The 21,837-nt window shown below is 45.0% G+C and overlaps 2 protein-coding genes across 6 annotated transcripts in view; one reads left to right on the top strand and one right to left on the bottom strand.

The window, feature by feature from the left end:
* The window catches only part of LOC116842694 (paired mesoderm homeobox protein 2A-like), a 67,797-nt gene that overhangs the window by 19,267 nt on the left and 26,693 nt on the right, over positions 1-21,837 (top strand). The window contains exon 3 of the mRNA XM_032812257.1: positions 1,581-6,250. Within this exon, the coding sequence (XP_032668148.1) occupies positions 1,581-1,979 (399 nt within the window). The 3' untranslated portion in view covers positions 1,980-6,250. Of the gene's footprint in view, positions 1-1,580 lie in introns of the transcript that reaches the window.
* The window catches only part of LOC116842693 (muscle LIM protein Mlp84B-like), a 23,207-nt gene continuing 7,881 nt past the window's right edge, over positions 6,512-21,837 (bottom strand). Inside the window, exons 3-9 of one of the 5 annotated variants that reach the window (XM_032812253.1) lie at positions 21,605-21,770; positions 16,439-16,565; positions 14,334-14,430; positions 12,466-12,550; positions 9,933-10,229; positions 9,084-9,404; positions 6,512-8,426 (exon numbers count right to left, since the gene is read on the bottom strand). In XM_032812253.1, coding sequence (XP_032668144.1) covers positions 8,150-8,426; positions 9,084-9,404; positions 9,933-10,229; positions 12,466-12,550; positions 14,334-14,430; positions 16,439-16,565; positions 21,605-21,770 — 1,370 coding nt within the window. In that variant the 3' untranslated portion in view covers positions 6,512-8,149. Of the gene's footprint in view, positions 8,427-9,083; positions 9,405-9,932; positions 10,230-12,274; positions 12,363-12,465; positions 12,551-13,178; positions 13,276-14,333; positions 14,431-16,438; positions 16,566-21,604; positions 21,771-21,837 lie in introns of those variants that run through there. The other 4 variants (XM_032812251.1, XM_032812252.1, XM_032812254.1 and 1 more) reach the window with 4 other exon arrangements.

Here is a 21,837-nt window from a genome sequence, read left to right as displayed (position 1 = left end):
GCGGATGAGAGGGCAGCGCCGCCGGTCAGATAAACGCTAAAGCAAATAAATCCGCTACTTTAACATGCAGGTCACCGCAGGTGTCTGTTTATTTTATTCGTTAAATATTTCATTTGGCCGGCTAGGGCCAATTACGAGCACGCCGTATGGCCGGCCGGCCTCGCCGTTTTACTTTGACGAGCGGAAGCGGATCCGGACGAGGCTCCTCGCGAACGATTTCTCGTGTCGCGGCGGGGGATGTTCCCGTGAACACGTAGCGTCCGCCGTTGATCAGCGACATCGCAAACTTACGTCTTAATTGGGAGCCTAGCGTGCTGTTCCGATCTCTGGCCGGGTCAATGTTTATTTAATGCGGATTGTCCCGGCGATAAAGCTTTGATAATTGATGCGGATATCAAGCCGAACGTGAGGGACCGCGTAGCTTTAATGTGTACTGAAGAAGAAATGATTGTCGTGGTGCGTTCTTGCATCGTATGCTTTCTAAATTCCTCGCAGTGAAATTTCACTCAAAACGAGCGAGAAATACAAGTATTTTCATTCGAAGCAATGGCGAACTCGATGTCGCTCGAATATCGTAAATGTGAATGTTTCACTCAAGCTTAGGGTGGATTCTATCTTTGTGCGAGCAAATGTTAGACTGAATTTGTTCCTAGAGTATGTCGGATTCACTTTTCAATTTTGCGATAATATTCAATGACAATATTCGTAACTGTGAGCGAAAAATCATTCGAATTCAAATGATAGTGGTGATCACTCTACTATTTGAATGAAATTTTACTTTACGAAATTTGGAGAGTATTACTTCAAAAGTTTATGCTAATATTCTTGTCTTTCCCTCTTTCTTTCTTCTTGCGGTTTCTCGCAAGTGATTATGACCGTCTGGCGAATCGATAGAAATAAATCTTCTCAAAGATATGTGAAGGGGATATATTCAGAGTGATCTGAGCGGATTGGTGCTTCGTGGCTGCTGAGGAGCAACAGTGACGATATTGCAAACGTCTCTTCTTCTTTTATACACGACACATGTTTCACACTTAAGAGGATGTAGAAGTAAATGACGATTCCAAAAATGTCGATAACGCAGAAGCCATCACTAACACGATTATATCATCCTTTTCGTATTTTCTATAAATATAGTATTTTTTATACATCTTATAAAATGTTGCAAATATTGCTTTGTTTCACGATGCTAGCTAAAAACATAACCACGCATACATAGAAATAATTCTGCAGACTTTTCGTGTATTTCTGAGTTTCTAAATTCAGTTGTAAAGACACACAGAAACGTACAGAAATGTTCGTTAGCAAAGCAAATACACGTGCGGGTACGTACGGGCTCTCTGCAGAACTTTTGTATCAAGTAAATATTTACACCAAACTGACAACTCGAGATGTCAATCAATCGCTCAAAGATGAGCGATGCTTCAGCTCATTAGCGCACGTACTTTCAGCACGTGTAAAAGCGCTTCTATACGACCAACGCGACGTAAACCTTGCAGAAGACAGTCAATATTTCGTCGGTGATGTTTTCAAGTCTGACATCCCCTTAACACGGTCGCGCATTCGTATGGCTGTTGCAGGTGTGGTTCCAGAACCGACGTGCCAAATTCCGCAAGCAAGAGAGGCTGGCCCAGCAGAAGTCGACGTCGCAGACCGGCATCGGCGCCGACAGCGGCGCGTCCAGTCCGGTCGCCGGCACCGTGAAAGCCGAGGGCCGTTCGCCGAGGAGTCCGGCGACGCCGCCTGGCAACTCGAACAGCGTGCTGTCGTCGAACGAGATCAAGCCGATCGCCAACCAGAGCCTGGTGAACATCAAGCACTCCAGTGCGGATGGCACCGGCGACGGTGGCTCGCCGAACACGCGGGGCGTCAGCGGCGGTGGCGCCACCTGGGGCTCCTGCAGTCCCAGACCCTTCTCGGCGGCCTTGCCGCCTTACCTGCTGGACCCGCTGCCGCTGAAAACCGCGAACCTCTACTAAGCGGCCCGTCGGCCCGCCGCCGTGTCGCGTCGGGGGGTGTAAATACGTGAAGCCGACTGTTCGAGGGAGATCACCCGTGGAGACGACGCTGCTCCGTTCGCAGTCGAAAGCTCGCAGCTGAAAGCTCGCAGCACTCCTTTGCCGGCCCTGTTCTCTGCCGCTCGCGAGTCCGTCGGCGTTCGCTCGCGGAAGCGCAGCATCCTCGAGGACCTGGGCTTATTCGAAGGATCCTTCCGGTAAGGACGCGCCGTTCATATTTTTTTCTACACAGACAGACTGACAGACAGACATGCAGACTGACAGAGGCACTCAGGCGCGGTGAGGGCTTGCCTCGAGGCAGCGTCTGTCGAGTTTCGCGCAGCGAAAACTCGTGAAAAATTGAGGCGAAAGGTGTCGTCGCTTCGATGACCACGTGTTCGCACGACCGAACACTGATTGGCTCGTTAAGATCGAAGAGGATCGAAATGAATATCGTTTGATGACTTTCACACAATGCTACTGCTCCCTCAGTTCGCCGTAGCCAATGATTTGTCACTTCGAGAGCTACGAGAACGCGTCGCGCTCCGCTTTACTTTCCTGTGATACATCCGCGCTTCAAGCCGAGATATTGTACCATGTTTCCTCCAGCGCAATCTTCGCGGTCGTTTTAATTCACGTGCGTTCGCATGCTCGCACGGTTGGTGGCGTCAAACTCGGGAAACGCTGCCTTGACGCGTCGCTCATCCGGCTCGAAACCGAGATTCCTAGTCGACGATGATTGAGAGCGACATGAATGGATTTAACAAACCCGGATCGGATTCAAATTCCAATTAATACCGAGAGTAGTGGAGTTGCAGAGCGTTTACTTCAAATGAGAGCTTCAACGCTTCCGAGGGCTAGAAAGTGAAGCGGAGTCGTGGTTGCTCGCCGTCACTCGCCGAGCGGGGTCGCAAGTCCGAGTCGCGAGCGCGCGAATATATACATACATCCGCGTCTCCAAAGGTCCGGATGCCACGTGAAAAGTAATTGGGTCGATCCCCGAGAAAATTGCATTACGTTGGAAATCATGATCAAAGAGTCGTGCGGACAATTATATGAAGGGAGTCATTTTTGAGAGAACCAGCCGGATCTATATCATTTAACTCGTCACGAATAAATGAATCGTGCATTGTGAATCATGAATTTCTCACTGGCGATTTAACGAGGCGGTAACTCAGAATGGAGAGAGAGAGAGCCGCTTCGTGTTCAATATTGGAACGGAACTATTGTGACCGTTAATTCAACCGTGGAGTCGGTAATTCTAAAGTGCTCTAAATATTACAATGAATAAAGACACGCCATCTTTATTCATTTGCTCCATTTGTTGTAATTATATCCACGAAGCGAGATGAGTTTTACACTCGGGGGGACGAGAATATGAGAGAGAGAGAGGGGGGGGAGGGGGATAAGGAGAGAAAGAAAGAGAACGACTCATCGCGCTCTGTCTCGTCGTGGAACGTGAAGCTCATTTTTGAGGTACACGCGCTTCCGATCTCCATTACTTCTCATCGATAGTACCGAAGTGTAGGATTAACCACAGAGAGAAAGCAGCGTAGAATAGTATCTGTAAGAGTACTATTAAACTCACGAGAGCATCACACCGGACACAACTGGCGTTTAGTTCACCGGGATTGATTTGCCAAAATTACGGCCGCCGAGGTCTCGCGCGCGCGATATATTTATCGTATACTAAGTAGCGGAATAACCGAGGAAAAAGTATATACCTCCACACAGTAAGATCCTTTGACGCAAATACCGAGCGTGCTTCGCACACCGACTCGACACGCGCGATTCCACCGACAGCTGCCGAATGACCGATCGATCGATCGAGCGTTAGAACGGCGATCGGCGCGCGAAAAATCTCTCGCTTGAGATCGTGAGGACGACACTCGACGCACGGTGAGGCATTCTGCAAAATTGCAGGGGCAGGCTCGTCGCCGCGGCAAATTTGGCGTGTCGGTTTTTCCGAATTGATTGATGGATTGATCAAGAGACTGTGCATACAAGCGGCTACATCGATTTCGCGTATTGCCGTCGCGTATAATTGTATCTATCCGACCGTTCTCTCTCTTAATCCGGCGATGGGGGAAGAGTGCGCGACACTCGACTCGACGAGGGAGGTTTTCTCATATCGCGGGATCGTCGCTACAGCGCGCCGGACGATTCGTCGATTCGCAGCTCGACGGAATCTCTCTCTCTCTTTAGGATGTCCTCCTTAAGATAAATACTCACACACATACCGTCCTGTATGTTTCGTACCAAGAAGAGCGAGGGTACCTGTCTTATCACAATACGATGGACAATGTTTGACGACGGTGTGACTCGTTGGTCACGCGCCGATGACGAGCGCACCTTATTCCGCGTATGTATAGTTTATCGATTACGACTGAATCTATTTTATAGTGAGATGTATAAATGTACATTAGTTAAGGCGAAGGTATGTATAGTTTTAACCTGAAGGTATCTTTTCCTTTCACGAGTCTCGTCGAACTCGCCGTGAACCTTTTAGAGGGCCAGCAAACGAACGGCTTCATTACGGCAACGTCACTGATAACTGAAGCTAAGCTGGACGCATTCGAAAAATCGCCACGAATGCTTTCCTTGCCGTCTGCCGGAGAAAGTGTCGTTAGTTACTCAATATCGTGAATTTCGATATAATAAAAAAAATAATACAATGATATACTGGGAACACGATTCGAATTCTCTCGGGTGTCCCGATTTCGACATAGCTGATTTACCGAATTATTCGATTACTCAAACATGGACATCCGAATTATCTGGATAATTCGAATCTTAATGTCCGAATATATTCAAGCCTGCCTGAATGTGCGAATTTATTAATTCAGATCCAAACTACTCAAAGAATCGGAGGTGTAATTCAGTTAAATTGTCCGAACATTTTCAGCCTTAATCGTGATGTAGCAATGTGTGAAAAGTATTGGAACAACGGCCGATATCACCAATACCCAGTATTTGATCAGCGAAAATTCAGCCATGATCGTCCACGAAGTGCAGAAGAGTCTACACACAGAAAAATACATACCGCATTCAGATGAATGTTACTTCATAAGTTTATAAGTTCATAAATTCGTCATAAGCATCAAATCTAATCGAAATACATTCTGAATCCTAGTAAGTTCAGCATTCCGACCAAAGATATTAAATTGAAACGAAAATTCGGTTTGCTTGCTACACAGAATCGTGCCAACTTTTTCTTCGATAAAGTTTTATGATATTCTTATAAAGTATAAGAGAACCGGATAGATGAGAGGAAAATTGGAAAACCAAGTCCTTCTTCTTGACACGTAAGCTGCATTAATAAAAAATATTCTTGTCAAGAAAGAATCGATCATTTTTCTTTTTGAGTACACGATAATGAGCTTTTCTCAAATTTGATGGGCACATTTCAAGACTGTGTTGCCAAGAGAATGTTCAGTGCTGTGCATAACCATTACTTAGAGAAGAAAATAAAATAAGAGGAGGAAAGTAAACTGAGTAAAATCGCTTCTCTCAGCAGAAGAACGATACTTTTCTGTGTGTAGGAATAACGTCATTTCGCGGACGAGCGGCAGGCACTGGTCCTCCGAAGGTGAACGGCAACAGCGTGCGATAATTTCTATCGTGTCCCGAGGCGATTCATATCCCAGTTCGATAACGAATGTGATTTTTTAACGAGACACTTTTACAATACTGCGTATACTGGCGCGTAGCGCGAGCCGCACGCTCGTCTCCGAGGAAGACGCGGATTATCGATTATATACGCGACGACCGTGAGAGGGGAAAGGCTCGTCTCCGTAAGCCAGGAAGCGTTCGTGGACTCTGAACAGCTTCGTTGCTCCCGCCATTATTGTTAAGGTTAACGAATGGTAATTATAGATATGTGTGACCGGAAAAACTTGTACAGTTGTTGCTATAAATATATGAAATTAGTGTTTTACACCGTACTCATACTCACTCTCCGTTGATTGCTCCGTCGAGTCCATTCGAATTATTCCCACAGACCATCGTTCTGTCGAATTATGGCATCGTTTACTCAGGACGACATAACAGCCGTTTACGGAATCGTCTTATCATTTAATTATTACTCTACGTATATTTTTTTCATGCCACGTTTTTACTCCAATTCGTCTCACTAAATTATTTTCTTTAGATCCAATTTCATGGTATATCGTGTGATATTTCAGGAAGAATATAAGATGTCGTTATTTTTTAACACAAGTCTATCACAACAATTAGTTTGGGTAAAGAAAATCTTCCAGATGTTCAAGTATACATTTATTGAAAATCATAATTAAATTAGTTTCTCGTCTTAGTCGTGTCGGTTAGTTCGTTGCTGCTGGTCGTAGCCCGGTTATAGAGATTTTTATTCGTATTCATCCGCCTATGTCGTCCGCGGATGTCTGGCATGATCGATGCCAGCTAATAGAATCATTACGTTGCCAACCTCAAAATCTTTCCTGTCCCAAAGTTAAGATCAGATTCGAAGGTAATACTCATCCCTGGTGGAAGTTTTACAATTGCCATGGCCTAATTTTGAATTTTAAACGCGAAATAGTTAACCAGCTAGCATCTTTAATTGTGATGCATTCTATCTCGCGTTGTCGTATTAATCTAGGAAACGGAAAACCGTCGCTTAGAGTTCTACATTTATCTCCGAATAACATTGACAATCGAGAATGTTAAATCATGAGAAATCACCGATAGGAAACATCTTTGTGATTCTCTTAAAATACGCTTTCTAGCGACTCGAAATAAAACAAAAACAAAATAAAAAAATATAAAAATTTGTGGGACAGATTCGATCCAAACCAAATACGAACACAAGGATTCACCTAACTTTTTAGCCTTTTTATAGCGTTTCTTTCAAGACCGACACCTCGCGGAACGATCTTCGCGGTCGTAATCTCCAATTCCTCGATCAAAAATAGAAAAAAAAGAAAAAAGGAGAAAAGTAACAAAAGTTTCGTACGTTCGTAATTGCTTGTCATCAAATTAGTCGTTCGCGCATAGGTCGTCATTGAGGATCGTCTAAGCCGCCACGAAACTCGCAGAGAGAACTGAGGATCGTCGAACAGATCGTAAGCGAAATCACTGGCACTTTGCGGACTCGACTTACAAGCTGTTCTTGCGCGATCCACGGGTCTCTGTGAAATTTTCGCAGTAGCTTAGTGCAAGTCATCGCGACGATTGGACGAGAGTGGATCCGGTTGAATGCAGGAGTAAGTCGATACATCGTCGATAATTCGCGACAATTCGTTGCGATCAGTTGATCGCACGTACATACGTTTCCCTCTTTAAACGTCTCCCTCTTTTGCACGCATCCTCCTGTCTGTTTAATGTCGAAATTATATTCATTTTACAGAAAGAGGAAGAGAGAGAACTGACTGTATCTCATGTATCGTCATAAAAGCGATAATCACTTACACTACGGATAAATAGATCGTTAATTGCGACTAATTGATCCGTAATACGGTCGATACGAGCGCGATCTCATGTCACGGCGAGTTATCGGCGATTTGTGTCGGCTCGTCCGTGCGCGACTGATCTTCGTTAAACGTGGAATCAACCGAACTCCGTATCATCATCCGAAGCCTAGCGCGCCGTTCGTTATAACGGGAATGAAGTCATCGACATCATCGAATCGTCGTAAGCTAAGAAAGGAAAAATCGAAATTCCCGGAGCAGCGCGTTCGTCTGTCGTCGGATACACAGTCAGACGCCTTTATACAAGCTATCCCAAAACTGTCGTGCACTTTAATACTTTAATAACGTATTCGGAGGTTCGATTGAAGTTGAAAGTCCTAATATATAAACCGAAGAACAGAAGGCCAAATAAATAATGAAGTTATATCTTTAGCTAATCTTTCTAGTTAATTTCAATTAGCGTGCGCTTGAGAAGAATTCTAACTCAAAACTTAGTTACAAAGGAACACAATGTTAAAATTGAACAGTTGCGATAAGTAAAGACCTCCTTCGACACATTCGTATTAAAATCGTCGATTTTAATTAAGACCCAGAATACGCTATTGAAATATTGCATAACAGTTTTTGGATACCCCGTATAAATATATATTTATGTATTTACATTGATATATATATATAAGACTGGATCGCGAGGATTCTTTTGGAGCGACGTAGGGGGTGACCCATAAATTAGGCCATCGTGAGAGTGCCCGCGCCAATGCCGAAGCCCACACCTTTGGGACCGAAGTTTCGGCCGTAGCAGCCGCGGCAGTAGATGTCCCCGTCCGGGCCGTCGTTCAGGTTCGTCGAGTCCAAGGAACGGTGGCACTCGCCGCAGCTGAAGCATCGTTTGTGCCACACGCGGTTCTTCGAGATCATCTGCTCGGCGGCGTACACCGGGTAGCCGCAGCGCGAGCAACCGTGCCCGTCGTCTCGCTTCTGACCAACCTGTGGCTTGGCGTCGATGCTACGAAAAGGAAAGCAACGTCGTCTAAGAGTTGGACCAGGTGAATCGCAAAGGATCAGAAACTGATCGGGATCTAATCATGAAATCGGTTCGCGAGCGAAAATCTCATCGAGGCCACTATCGATAAATTGAACTTTCTCGATGATGTACTTCCCCTTGTAACGCTTAATTTCAGAAAAAAACATAACTTTCTGAACTTTCAGGGAAAAAATAGTTGTATAGCAAATGTTGAACATATCTTCCTGATCTTCAAGATAAAACCACGTTTTATATGATATTTGTTTAAGAAACATCTCAAAATTTTGATCTCACTTTCGACCTCAATACTCCATTTAATGCCTTTGATGCTCAGAAGCCTACATCAACCTCTCGTGATTCTATTTGGACCATTAACTTTGCTGAGAGGTCTTCACAACCTACAAATGACATTTTGTACATTTCCTGCGCTAAGTAAGACTTCAGTTTCCATGTGTATTAAACATACAATGATTCTTCAGAATATACAGATGTTGGAAGATTGAGATCGCAACTGAAACTAAAATATCAACTTGAGATGGCACTTGGGATTGAAAAGGCATATTTAGCGTTCGCTATGAGTTCAGCATAAGACCTATGGATACTAAGGGAGATCTACCGCGAATCGAGACGTTCACTTACTAGGAAGGAGCGTGATCCCCGTTCGTCGAGACAAGAGTCGGCTTGTGGCCGAATCCGAATCCTTTGGGCCCGAAGAGCTTTCCGTAACAGGCGCGGCAGTGAATCTCCTTGTCGGGGCCGTCGCACGCCAGCATGGAGTCCAAAGGTCGATGACATTCGGCGCAATTGAAGCACTTCTTGTGCCACATGGTACCCTTGGCGAGCTGTTGCTCCGCGGCAAACACCATGCCGCCACAACGGGGGCAGCCCTGTCCAGCTGGCGCCTTAATCGAGGTCGTATCGGGATTGTAGTAAGGTCGACTGGCCGAAATTTCTTCCTCCCTGCGAATAATTAGAATTAATACAACGGAATTCCGATTGTACGAGCTCGAATTATTTTACTGAACTCGAGCGCAGCCTTTTTTATCACGACCGTCTGATTCAATTTAACTCAAGCTGAATTAGAATCGAGTAAATAAATTATGGGCCCAAAATCGCATCGCGCCACTTCGAAACTCGTCTAGACGCGAAATCGTGTTTTATGAGCCCGTTAATTTTAATACAAGTCTTAATCTCGGTTTTATTTCATCTCTCGACCTCGCACTGTGCCCGTTGATTCTTTTAAATCGCACTTGTTAAATCACGTTTCTTTTCCCACACTGTATCAACGTACTTGTGTGACGTGTCTGGGAGAAATTCGTTCAACGGCTGCGCTTCTTGTCTTATCTCGAATGAACCATGTTAAAATTACATCCGTGCTTTACATTCATGCTCGTAGCGAGTCATACTCAAATCGAGTCATATTCACGGCATTCGCAGGGCCAGCGAGACCGAATCATCGAAGGCAAGCAGCAGAGTCGGGCAACTCACGTCAGTCCGTCGGTCTGGAGGAATCCCGAGCCACATGCGAATCCGTATCCGTGCGGTCCCCACTTCTTCCCGTAGCAGGTCTTGCAGTAGACGTCCCGGTCCGGGCCGTCGCAGGCGATGATCGAGTCCAGGGTCTTGGTGCAGTCACGACACTTGTAGCACTTCCGGTGCCACTCACGGCCCTTGGCGAGCACCTGCTCGGCGGCGAAGACGACGCCGCCGCAGCGCGGGCAGCCCTTGCCCGGTGGGGCCTTGATCGCGGCAGTGTCGATCACGGTGGTGCGTGGAGCTGCATCGCTGTATCGTGCAAATCGATCCTGATGTTATAACGCGGCTCACTGCGCTCATTCGGAGATGATAAAGCTGATAATCGAGCCGCACGGATCAAGGAGAAACTATTGGCGCGGGTCTGCCTGGTCCGATCGTCTTGACGTCCATCAAAGGAAAGTTTGTTGGACGTTTAGACCACGTGCTGAAAAGCCCAACTGAATATCCGAGTATCAGATTAATTGTCCAAGGACGAATTTTAAATCACCTCGCTTTTCTTGTCCGTACAACTCGTTCGCACAAACATGAAACAACATAATCACATGCTAACAGGGTTAGGCCGTGTCGGCAATTGTCTGATCAGGGTGCATGAAAGAAATGTCGAAATCCTCGCGTTTCTTGCAACGTGATTTTCGCGAGGCAGAAATCTTAGGATAGAACAATGTCTCAATCGTAAAAAAAATTCCATCGTATTACAAAAATATAAGGTTTACATATTACATATAAATAGGCCGAATTTGAGAAGATTATTGAAATTGAGATTGTTCTATACTCTGTATAATTTTCTACTGTACTACTGGATACTGTATTACTGTATTACTGTATTATAGGATACAGGAAGTAAGAAAAATTTCTATAAAAAATGTGCGCGGGAACAGAAGTCCTTATTGAACAACTTCTGTTTAGCAAAACTATATTCTGGTAACTTCAACCAGAATTTTTTAGTTCGTCCATATTTCACTGGAAATTTGGTCAACCCAACCAAACGTCTTTTTTTCCGTGTGAAAATGTAACTAGTTAGTTTGTGTATTTTCTTTCGTGGCCATGACAGACAACTACGAAATTTCCTTCCCGCAGGGTCTCAATTATTTGTCACACACTCGACCTATTATTTCGGTCAAGGGAGAAGATGAGAATCGTGGATCCACGTATACATGTATCGAAGTTATAATGATGTATATAGTTGCAGAGGGTGTTAGTGACGAATTGGATGCTACACCAACTTCGGGCTTAGACCGCCATAAGTACACATGCACAACGTACAGACCGTGCGGCAACAGGAATGTCGAATGTATGTGGTAGAGTCTGGCAACAATGAAAGCCCGCGGGCTCTCTACGAACTCCTCAAAAACGAATCTCTTTGAGTCGATCGCCACTGAGAAATCACACTCGATATTCCGGTATGATCGGCCGATTCGTGATGCCAAGGTGAGTAGTAGCGCAAAGCGTTAAGGCGTCGGTCTATATGTATGTATATATGTATATTGTATATACACGGACACACACAGGCGCGCACGTGTACAGAATGTCCCGGAAAAGGCGCATGCCGGTGACAATTTTGTCGAGAAAGTCGAGACCGACTTTTCCTCGGTGAGGATTCGACCTTTGCAATTTCACGTCCGCTATCTTTTCGCAATCTACATCTTCGTATGCTTTAAAATAAATTATGTAATGCAAAAAAGCGAAGTCTCTCGTCTGTTCTGAGACGTGTGTATGTGTGTGTGTGTGTGTGTGTGTACGCTCTAGAATATAATCCTGTTTGCAGAAATATAATTAACCTTAAGTATTTCGGAGAAATTGCACAAATATTAAGTTACGTATTCAAACATTAATTCAAAAGCTTTTTCGTCTCTCTTATCTCGTAATGTTTAATTAATATTAACATTAGTCGAGATTCTGGAGACCTAAAAAATGTCTATCTATAACTCTCTAAGAGTGGAATCATACTACCGCTATTCTGGATACTTTATTTCTAATCGTCGGTCTTATATGCCGCTTGTGAAGTTGTTTTACACTCGATACGCGAGCAGATATAAGGAAAAAAAGCTCACATCTGCAAATTCAGAGCGCATATTTTCTTAATCACGGATCCTTTGAGTCACAGAGTACCTCTGCACGGTCACAAGCAACGCACTGAGCGATGAAAATAAGCGCTGTGAAAAGTTCAGCGAGGAAAAATCAGCGGCATATCTCTCGAAGGCAAAACTATCGCCACTTGCGCGCGCCTCTCCTCATCGGGCACCCTGTGTACGCGCGCAAAAAGATCATGATAGCTTAACTAAGGGGGCGCGTACCCCTCATCCTCAATATCGCACTGCAGCCCGATCCACATAACCCCAGCGTGGCCGATACCCCGCGGACCGAATTTCTTCGGATAGCAAGCTGTTAAGCAGACAAGCGCATCATATATAGTGAAAGTGTAGAAGCCGAGGCGGAATTTCTCTCTCGCGTGCTTCTCGTCTCAGTCCTGATTCTGAAAACCCACCCATTGGCGTAACAGTCGCTCTGCAGGGCGCCGCCACCCTGGCCATAGCCATAACCCTTCGGTCCGAACCTCTTTCCGTAGCATACTGCAGATAATATCGATTAAAGGTTTCACCTCGTCTCGCGTTATCATGTAGCGCTCGTTCGCGACGAAGACGTAATCGTATGGATATGTTGGTGCATTCTGATACTCGAGTGCCGCTCTGATCAGTGGTTTTATCTTCCAACGGATTGTCGCCGCGTTTAACGCGGAATATTGGCTGCTAATTAGTTTAGCAAGACTTCCGACATCGCTGTATGATGTGAGATGTGATCAGTTTCTGTTAGGAAATATCTGTCAGCGATAAACTCTTAGATCCTAACAAATTCGATGTGTTTGCCGGGAATAAGTCGATTAATTTATTTTGATAATTGAGTCGATGTTATGCGGTAAACAGATGTGAATTTTAATCTTGAACTTTCCAATTTCGTCAGACGTCAGAGACTGAACCGGTTAGTCGAGATAAAAACCCACTTCTCAGTGCGGCAAATTAATCCGCGAGTCTTCAAGTATTTTGATAGTAATCGATGTCTTATATAGAGTAGGTATTCATACCGAAGAAATGCATTATGCAACATTTCACAGCTCGCGCTTCAGAAGAGTATTCCGACATTTAACAGATCTCGGTTCTCGTACATTACATCTTCGTGCGCGTGTTTATACTACATCCTCACCTTTGCAATAGATGTCCTTGTCAGGACCTTCGCAGCAGTTGATGGAATCTAATCTTTTGGAGCAGTTGGCACACTTAAAGCATTCCTTGTGCCATTGCTGCACAAAACACAAAGGATGGGTTAGTCACTGAAAGTCCCAGGAAAAGTGTTGCATTGTACAATATTGCTCGTTCATTTGTACAATCGTTCGGGAGAGAAGACACTGAAAGCTCCTTGGAGCCCGCCAATACGATTTGTTCCAAGCTTCACGATAACAAAGACAGATACTGGCTGCGTTCAGCAGAAGCCAGCTTTTAAAGAGCGCTTAACGACTATTTTCTGTGACGCAATAATCATTAAGCTCGGACTTCCACTAAACGCAGCCACTCTCTTGTGCATATAGATGGTGCCAAACTGAACAGGAACGTCCTCCATTGTGACTTACACAATAGAGTTACTAAAAAATTCATTAAAGGATATCAGCGAATAAATGTACAGGAATATTACAAACGGTAGAGGGCTTTCCTATTCAGCTCAATGCACTCTACCTATACAATACTGCCGTAGCTTGTGTCAGACATTCTGTATAATACCGACGTTCTGTATATACCAATATTACCGCGATTTTCTTTCAACTGCGAATTTCTCGGACGATTAAAGATGAAAAAGATGAAAATTCGCTTCAGCCTCATTTCTCTCAATTCGATCTTTGATATGTGTGCTTTTCTGCAGGTGTAATAATTATGACAAGCGTTACGTATCCATCGCAGTTATCTCAATTTGCGTGTCCTGGAGCGAATAGACAAACGCGCGTCTTGTACGACGATAATGATAGTGCAACACGGTGACGGAGCGATCAACGCTCGTGGTCCTTCCTTCGCGGCACTTTGCAACCCCTGTGCGCTCGGGGGCTGTTTTCTAGCGGTACAGGAAGAGAGTTCGCAAAACTGGTTTTAATGGGCGACAATAATGGGAAACAAATCGGTCCGGTAACGAACGGACGAAGATGAACGGAGGCAGACAGAAATAAACAGACAGACAGACACGTCCCGGAGGTGATGATCGTCCAACGTGTCGGAACACAGGGCAGTCAGTACGGATATCTGTACGTCAAATCGCAAGACACTCATAGACAGTGCCAGGAATTATCGTAGATTCTCTCTAGATGAAAGATACCTCGACAGTATATCTCACGATCCGGACCGTCGCAATGAAGCGTAGAGTCCAGAGTCCGTCGACACAGTTTGCACTTGAAGCACACTTTATGGTAAGCCTAATCACAAGAACGAGGATTGACCAACGGCAATTTTCAGCTGCGCTTTATCGATATCGCGGACGTTGTACTTGGTGCCGCGACGAATCGTCAAGGTGCGTCCCCTTAATCTCTCCCTTTCTTCCCTTCGACACTCTCGGTATTTCAGCAACACTCACGCGGTATGTCGAAGATTTCGCTACAGAGAGCTTGATCTCTTCAATTATAATCAGTTTTCTGATAAATAATGACGACTGTGTCATATAAGTAATACACGCGGAACAACAGACACACAGAATATACGGAAACGTACGATTTTTAATTGAGATATTCTTAGAATCAACGAGCATTATTCTTCATGTTATTTTTGTTGTCGTAAGACGCGATCATCCCTATTTCTAGTTTAATAAGCTACAGAGTGAACGATTCCTCTAAATACGATACTTTTGGCACCTAAAGGGGGAGAGAGAGAGAGAGAAAAAGAGAAAATATAAGAGTTTAAAGAAAGGATAGGAAGAAGAGGGAGAGGAGACGCGATTTCGATGACAGGGCGACGCGCCGATGAATCATGGGCGACAAAAAAAGATGAATTGCCGCCGTTCACCATTCGCGCAGATTATCGCCGGACCAGATTGTCGGCCGGCAATTAGCCCCCCATTCCTCTCGTTCGCGGTGCTCTCTTGGTAGCGAGCCATTTTATCGCCGGGTATCGAGCCGACTAAGATTGGCCGTCCAGTTGGTGCGTCGCCAATGTCTTCTGACGAAACCACCAAGAAAGTCTCTGGGCTAGAACCAAAGGGGAGAGGCGAGCTCTCCTCTCCGCGCTCCTCTCCTTCTCCGCTCTCTTCTCCTCTCCTCTCCTCTCCTCTTCTCTCCTCCCTCGCTGCTCTCCATGCCCGCTCTACCCGCTATTTTTTCCTCGCATTGTTATGAAATGAAGATTGGATAAGATTACGGGGACGCACATTTGCAGGGCGCCGAATTTAGACGCGCGGCTTTCGCCGCGCGTTTTGTAACCCGCGGGACGCGCGACGTTTTTACCGCAGGCGAGCGGGCGGGAGAGAGCGCGCGGTTCCGTCCAGATTTTCCGAAATACACGTGAGTAAGCGCGGAGAGGACGCGGATTGCGTCAATCTGTCTGTCGCCGCGTCAGCGACCGATTTTATTGCTCGGCTAGCGCTAAATCCCGCCGCCGTTCCCCGCGACGCGCGACGTCGCCCTCGTCCATCGAGATATGTACACGCGCTCCGAATCCGGAGACCGACCCACCCACAGTTATCGCCTCGTGCGGACCTAGGGTCGCGATTCGACGGGTGGACGCGGAGGGCTGCTATTTTTGGCTTCTGTCCGCCGATCTAAAATCAGATATCGCTTCGATTGTAAGCTCGAGAGGAAAAATCACCAAGCCGAATTCTTTCTCGTGCGACGTTATCCTTCTAGTGTCTCTCGTCAATTACAAGAAATCCCTGAAATCTTATTACTGCTACTCTGAAATACTCGTGTTCCGTAAATGCGCTCGTGTCTCTCTCTCTCTCTCTCTCTCTCTCTTGAGTAATTTTTTTGTCGGTTTTGAGATGTAAGATAGTCTGCAAATTTTGTGTCAGGACTTTGGACTCACCCTGTGTAATGCTTATGAAATTAAATTTTTTGTCAACTGCTTTCTTATAAGTAAACAGTAAATAGTACGTTTTAAAGGTATCCCAAAGTGTCAGACAGGTATTTGGCTCATGGCTAAAACGAATACATTGGCTTTGTCTCCTTTTCGAAAAGGCGTCAACGAACGATCGGTCGAAGCACCAAGATGACGCAAGAGATTCATCATTGTGCATACAACACTGAATGCAGCCGCTCGATTGCGATCACCTCTGGCTAGTTGTCCAATTTTAAACTGTGAGATCCTAAACACGAATGACAGTGTCTAGCAAAGAAGCCGAAATATATACCGATAGCCAAATCGCTCACCGATGTGCATTTTGCTGCATTTAGTGATAAGTTAGCACTGTACACGGTGATTTTTCAGTCAACTCACCCTTCCACGAGCTAACATCTGCTCTGCAGCGTAAACGTACCCTCCGCAACGAGGACATCCCTCTCCCTCGGGCGCCTTCGCGATGGCTCGCGGCTCTAAGATGGCGTTCGATCCCCGTGAAAATTCCCTAAAAATTCACATGCATTAAAATTCCTCGATCAATAACGTCGTGCGATATGCGCTACTATCGTGACCTGCAGAGGTGAAGCGAACCAATCTTCGCGGTGTATCCGTAATAAAAACTGATACCGCTGTATTGAACCGAGCAGGTGAATTTATTCCGGATGGAAATTCTCACGAAAACGTAAATGAGGAGATGTTGGTTCGTTTTACTTCCGAGCTTCACAATTTGATAGCTAAACGCGGCTTTGAGCATCGAACACGTAAGCTATCAGAGACACTGACACACAGATGAAAGGATAGGCGTCGAGAAGTGAAATTGATGGTTCACATATAAGGTAGTCGGTGTGACGATAACCGTGAGATAACAATTAAATAGTAACAATCGATTTTCAACTAACTCAAGTGGAGTATTATCAGGGCCTAAGTGGTGTGACTTGAAGGAATACAAGCTTGAATATCGAAAACACATTTTCGAAAATTGGTTTAAGTATAATTATTTATAAAGTTATGTGCAATTATATATATATATGTATAAGAGAGGAGATTAGAGTGAGAGAAAACTGAGTAGAACCGAAGCTATATACAGTATACGCGAGGATACAGAAGTACTGAAACTGTACACACACGCACACACAGGTGAGCGTAATAACTTTAACACATGAAGTTTTACTCCTCTAGTGCGCATAACGCATTTGAAATGGCATAACTTCAAGTGTTGAAGCTATTATGGCGAATATACTGTGTATAAATAATGACTATAAATTGAGTGTATATCTGGAACTTATGATAAACAAATGAGGAAAATTGTTAAAACAAACGTACAGTTCGGCATATATGCTTTATTAATACGATTTCCAACGGCACGCACGTATATCTGGGCAGTTAAAAATCGTGATCCCTAAAAGTGTTAACGCATATATAGGCCGATCTGTGTATAATTATCAAACTTTTGATAATTGTCGAGCCAATTCGTACAGAGATCAATAATTGTAAGAAAAAATTCCTACTATAATTGTAAGAAAAAATTCTGTGAGAAACTACAAAGATTTCTATGTACGCGCGTCCACGTAGGCGCGTGTGTGAGTGTGTATGCAATGTAAAAATGTAATTCAACAAGGAGATTAAAATACATAGAATAATCCGTCAATTTCACATCCGAACGCTACTAATCTATAGGGACAAACAACACCAAGAAGCATCACACTTCGACGTGCAAGACCAGGAGTTGCTCGAATGATCCAAACGCAATTACAAGAAGGAAGCAAGTCCGAAACGATTTTCTAGCATCTATTTCGGGGTGTGCAAAATCACATTCTAAATTAACATTATAAATGTCACGAGTAACGGGACTACGTTGACAATGTCTACGTGAAGAAGATATTTTTCACGAGTGCCAGACGGTTTTCCTGAAAATATCGTTACCAATTTATACTCACTATCAATTTGTTCATTTAGACAGCTCCTCAAAATTTGAAGAAATTTACATTTTTCAACGTTAATAACTTTCGGTCCTACAATTTAATATGCAAAACCAAATATACAAAGTCTAATCAGTTACAAACTCATTTCCGAGCTTTTTAGATTTCAAAATAGACTACAAGGAAGTTCTGTACGAAGTCAAGAACGGTCTTGTATCGTGTTTGTGTTGACAATCAATTCCTTCTTGCGTAACGTTCGACTTTCTAGAGCGTCAATAGAGCATCCGTCGGACGTGATGGAGTCGGGTGATAACAGAAACGTAAATACATCCAATAATATCACAGGTTAGCTTGTTAGGCGCGTGTTAGTCAACGTGTTAGTGTAATTTTTCCCCTTTGCAACCACGGCACGTGGCTTCCGCCGAGCCCCGAGAGAGGAGAGCCGAGAAGCAGATCGCACATAATAGGTATAATTGTACTAGTGAAAAATATGTAAAAATGGAGATCGAGAAAGTCAGGAAAGAAAGAGAGAGAGAGAGAGAGAGAAAAAGAAACACAGAGAGAAAATGAGTGAGAAAGAGAGAGAGGGAGGAGAGGAAGGATAAGGGAAGAAAAGATGGAAATGCCGTCGTGCGAGGTACTATGTGGAGAGTCTGTACGTGCGCACGCACGCATCCGTACCGTGAGATGGAATATCATCGACACAGTGAGGTGACACCGATAACGCTGTCTTCCTTGTAGGATAACACAATTGCGCCGCCGAGATGGGTTTTATATTACGGTGTAGCTGCGTATAAGCGTATACGTAGTGTGTGAAGCCCGTCTAGTGCGATGGAGAGCAGGTGCGCACACACTTATTACGATTGGCTGGTGGATCGGTACGTTCTGACAAGGCAGAACGTCCTAAAAGCCAAATGTACATGGTACGCTTCGTTATGATGTCAGCTAAACCAGAAGATGCATGTTATGTTCAAACAGAAAGAAAAAAAATTGAATAATATGTATGTAAAATATAAATTCAAGTGCGATAGATACATGAGACGCACGAGTCTATTTTGCCACTATTTCGTCACTACGTCGTCTCGTTACTTCGAATCCCGCGTTGAAGTCAAATAAAATTCAAATGAGGTGGAATAAATCAATTTTAAATTCATGAAAAAAATTAACTTTTGATCATTCGTGGATATCTCAGAGTTCGTATTAATGAGAATAATCAACTTTATATCGCAACGAAACATATAAAGAGGAGTGTTTGAGATATCTGAAGCATCCTACATGTAAAAACATGACAAGTGCATCCGCACCGGACCAAGACTCATCTCGATGACGTAGTCGTCATGGTTTCATAACAATTGTTGTCGTCTCGCTAAGAGAACGGTGTGCGGTCGTCGTTACCTCATTGCATCGACGCAATACGCGAATACACTAACACGCACGCGGGCACGCACGCACGTACACGAACGCACGCGCCAGCACCCAGGCAGAGTTAAGTTGTTAGCAAGATTATAGGATTAGAAGTGAGGTGCGAGAGGCCATGCAGGAGAGCTACGTATATATATAAGCTATAAAAAAGAAAAAGAAGCTATTTTCTCACGCGGCGGAGAGAAGAAGAAAAAAAGAGCGAGACAGACAGAACAGGTAGATAGATAGAGAGAAAGAGACAGAGGCGCAATTTGACTCGATGCTCACCATTCTCGTGCTCTGTATTTTCTCTTTATCACGAATGCGTTTGCAGCTCGTACTATGTGATAAAGTGACAATCGTATATCGTTCAATGGTTGCCTCCGGTTGGCTCGTGCTCGGCGGGGCTGGCGGGGCGGGGTGTGTCGTGTGTTTCTATTTCTTTTTTTTTTTTAATGTTTCGTATCTTTTTCTCTTATTTTCTGTACATTGTCTTTTATTTTCTGTTTTTTTCTTTGTTTCTTTTTCGTTACTTTCGTTTTCGCACACTTCGCTCCCTTCCTTCGTGAAAGGGCCGGAAGAGAGGGGAAACGAAGAGCCAAGGATGTAGGATGTTTTATAGCAAGGGCTCGACGTTAAACGGAGAAAGTACGCGTGGTGTTAGGTCACACCACGATCCATAAGGGTGCGTGCTGCACCCTCGTGGATTCGCGAGAATAGAGTCACGGTCAAAGTTCGGTTCCGGTCAAAGTTACAATCGCGAGTCGGAAGCGATGAAATGTCGAGGAGCTTTCGAATTTCAATTTATCCATAATGACAACCAAGAAAATTGCATAGAAGTGTATTTCCATACTTACAGCACGAAACATAAAGATCACGGAATTCATATCCCGGCTCCAATGGCCAATTAAAAATCGCACAAACGAGCAACTTTGATCGACACCAAACCCGCGTCTCCATTCTGCGCGTCTTTTGGCAGATACGCTCGTTACTCCACTATTTGCACGTCATTTACATATTAATTGATCTATACACTGAGAGGTAAAGGGTATATCGAGGAGAAACGTGTGTTCTGTGTTACTCGTTAATGAAAGACACTGCTTGGTTGTTTCCAGTTTTATCATTCCCTTTTTTCCACTTTTAATGGCACTTATTACAGATGGTACAAATGATCCTACAAACTAGCACGTGTATTCGCATAGTAGAAGAAAGAAAAAAGAAAAGAGAAGAAACAACAGGTATAAGAGAGAAACAGAGAGACAGAGAGAGAGAGAGAGAGAGAGAGAGAGAGAGTAAGAGAGATAAAAAAGAAAAAGAGAGAGAAATTAATTTGGTCAGTCGGACGAGGGCACGACAAACGCCGGCCGATCGCACCGAGAGACAGCGAGGAACGGAGAAAGGGGGAGAAGAAAAGGTTCAACTGGACTGAAGTAGTCGACTAGTTCGAATGTTGAGTTCGCGAGACCGCGGGCTCGTCGTCATCGTCCGTAGTGTCGGGGCGTGACGACGACATGAGACACAGGATGAGAACAGGACAGACAAGATGCGGGAGAATTCTCATCTTTCGATGAGAATAGAGGTACGAGACGGCATGCTCGCCTACGCTACTACAATAGTGACGGCAAGACTCCAAAGATAAGGACAGAGCGGTCTGGTCCTGAAGGACCTTCTAGACTCAACTATCGGGACGTAGAGGGCCGTCTAGATCTAACTTCAGAATGGAGAAGACAAGAAAAGAAAAGGACAATAGAAAGCGGGACGGACGAGAAGACTCTCTCTTCGTCATGTGCTTCGGGAATTTCGGAAGGGTTGAGGAGCAGAGCAGGGTGAGAGAGAGACGACGCAGTTTGCGTATGCGTCGGACATGTTGTACACGTATGTATAGATACGCGTGCTCTTTGGCTTCCTGGTTCGGTTCGCGCAGACGGCGTCTTCTTCCGAGTTGCTGTGGGTGCGACTGACCAAGAGGAGAATCGTGCTGACGGATTGTGGACGTTCCCGACAGGTGGTCGGTTGGACGGTCGGTCGGTCGGTCGGTGGTTTTCAGTTTCGCGCGCGTGGAAGATGTTTCATGTGAAGAGGCGAGGCGAGAGGCGAGGCGAGAGGCGAGGATGGGCAATAGATCAGAGATGCTTCCGGTGGGACCGCGTTGAAGTATGCTACACGGAAATCAAAGGAGAAGGGTGCACGGGGTCAAGGGTTGGGCAACAGCAGATGCACTCACTCGCTCTTCGCTTGAAGATGCTCGCCCTGGTCCATGGAGAGGCAGCCAGCTCCGCCACCGAAGCCGTAGCCCTTAGGGCCAAACTTGCGGCCGTGGCAGACTTTGCAGTACAGCTCGCCCTCGTGCTCGGAGCAGTTTGTCGAGTCGAGCAGTTTACCGCAAAGACCTGCAACACACGGTCGTTGCCCGCCGTTGGAGATTACGACGCTTCTATCCTGCTCAGGCTACTGGGG

Source organism: Odontomachus brunneus, unplaced genomic scaffold (genome assembly GCF_010583005.1).
Source record: "Odontomachus brunneus isolate Ranch 3 - 2012 unplaced genomic scaffold, Obru_v1 Obru_scaffold_026, whole genome shotgun sequence".
Taxonomy (NCBI): domain Eukaryota; kingdom Metazoa; phylum Arthropoda; class Insecta; order Hymenoptera; family Formicidae; genus Odontomachus; species Odontomachus brunneus.
The sequence above is the reverse complement of the archived record's forward strand: the minus strand, read 5'-3'. Positions and strand labels throughout refer to the sequence as shown.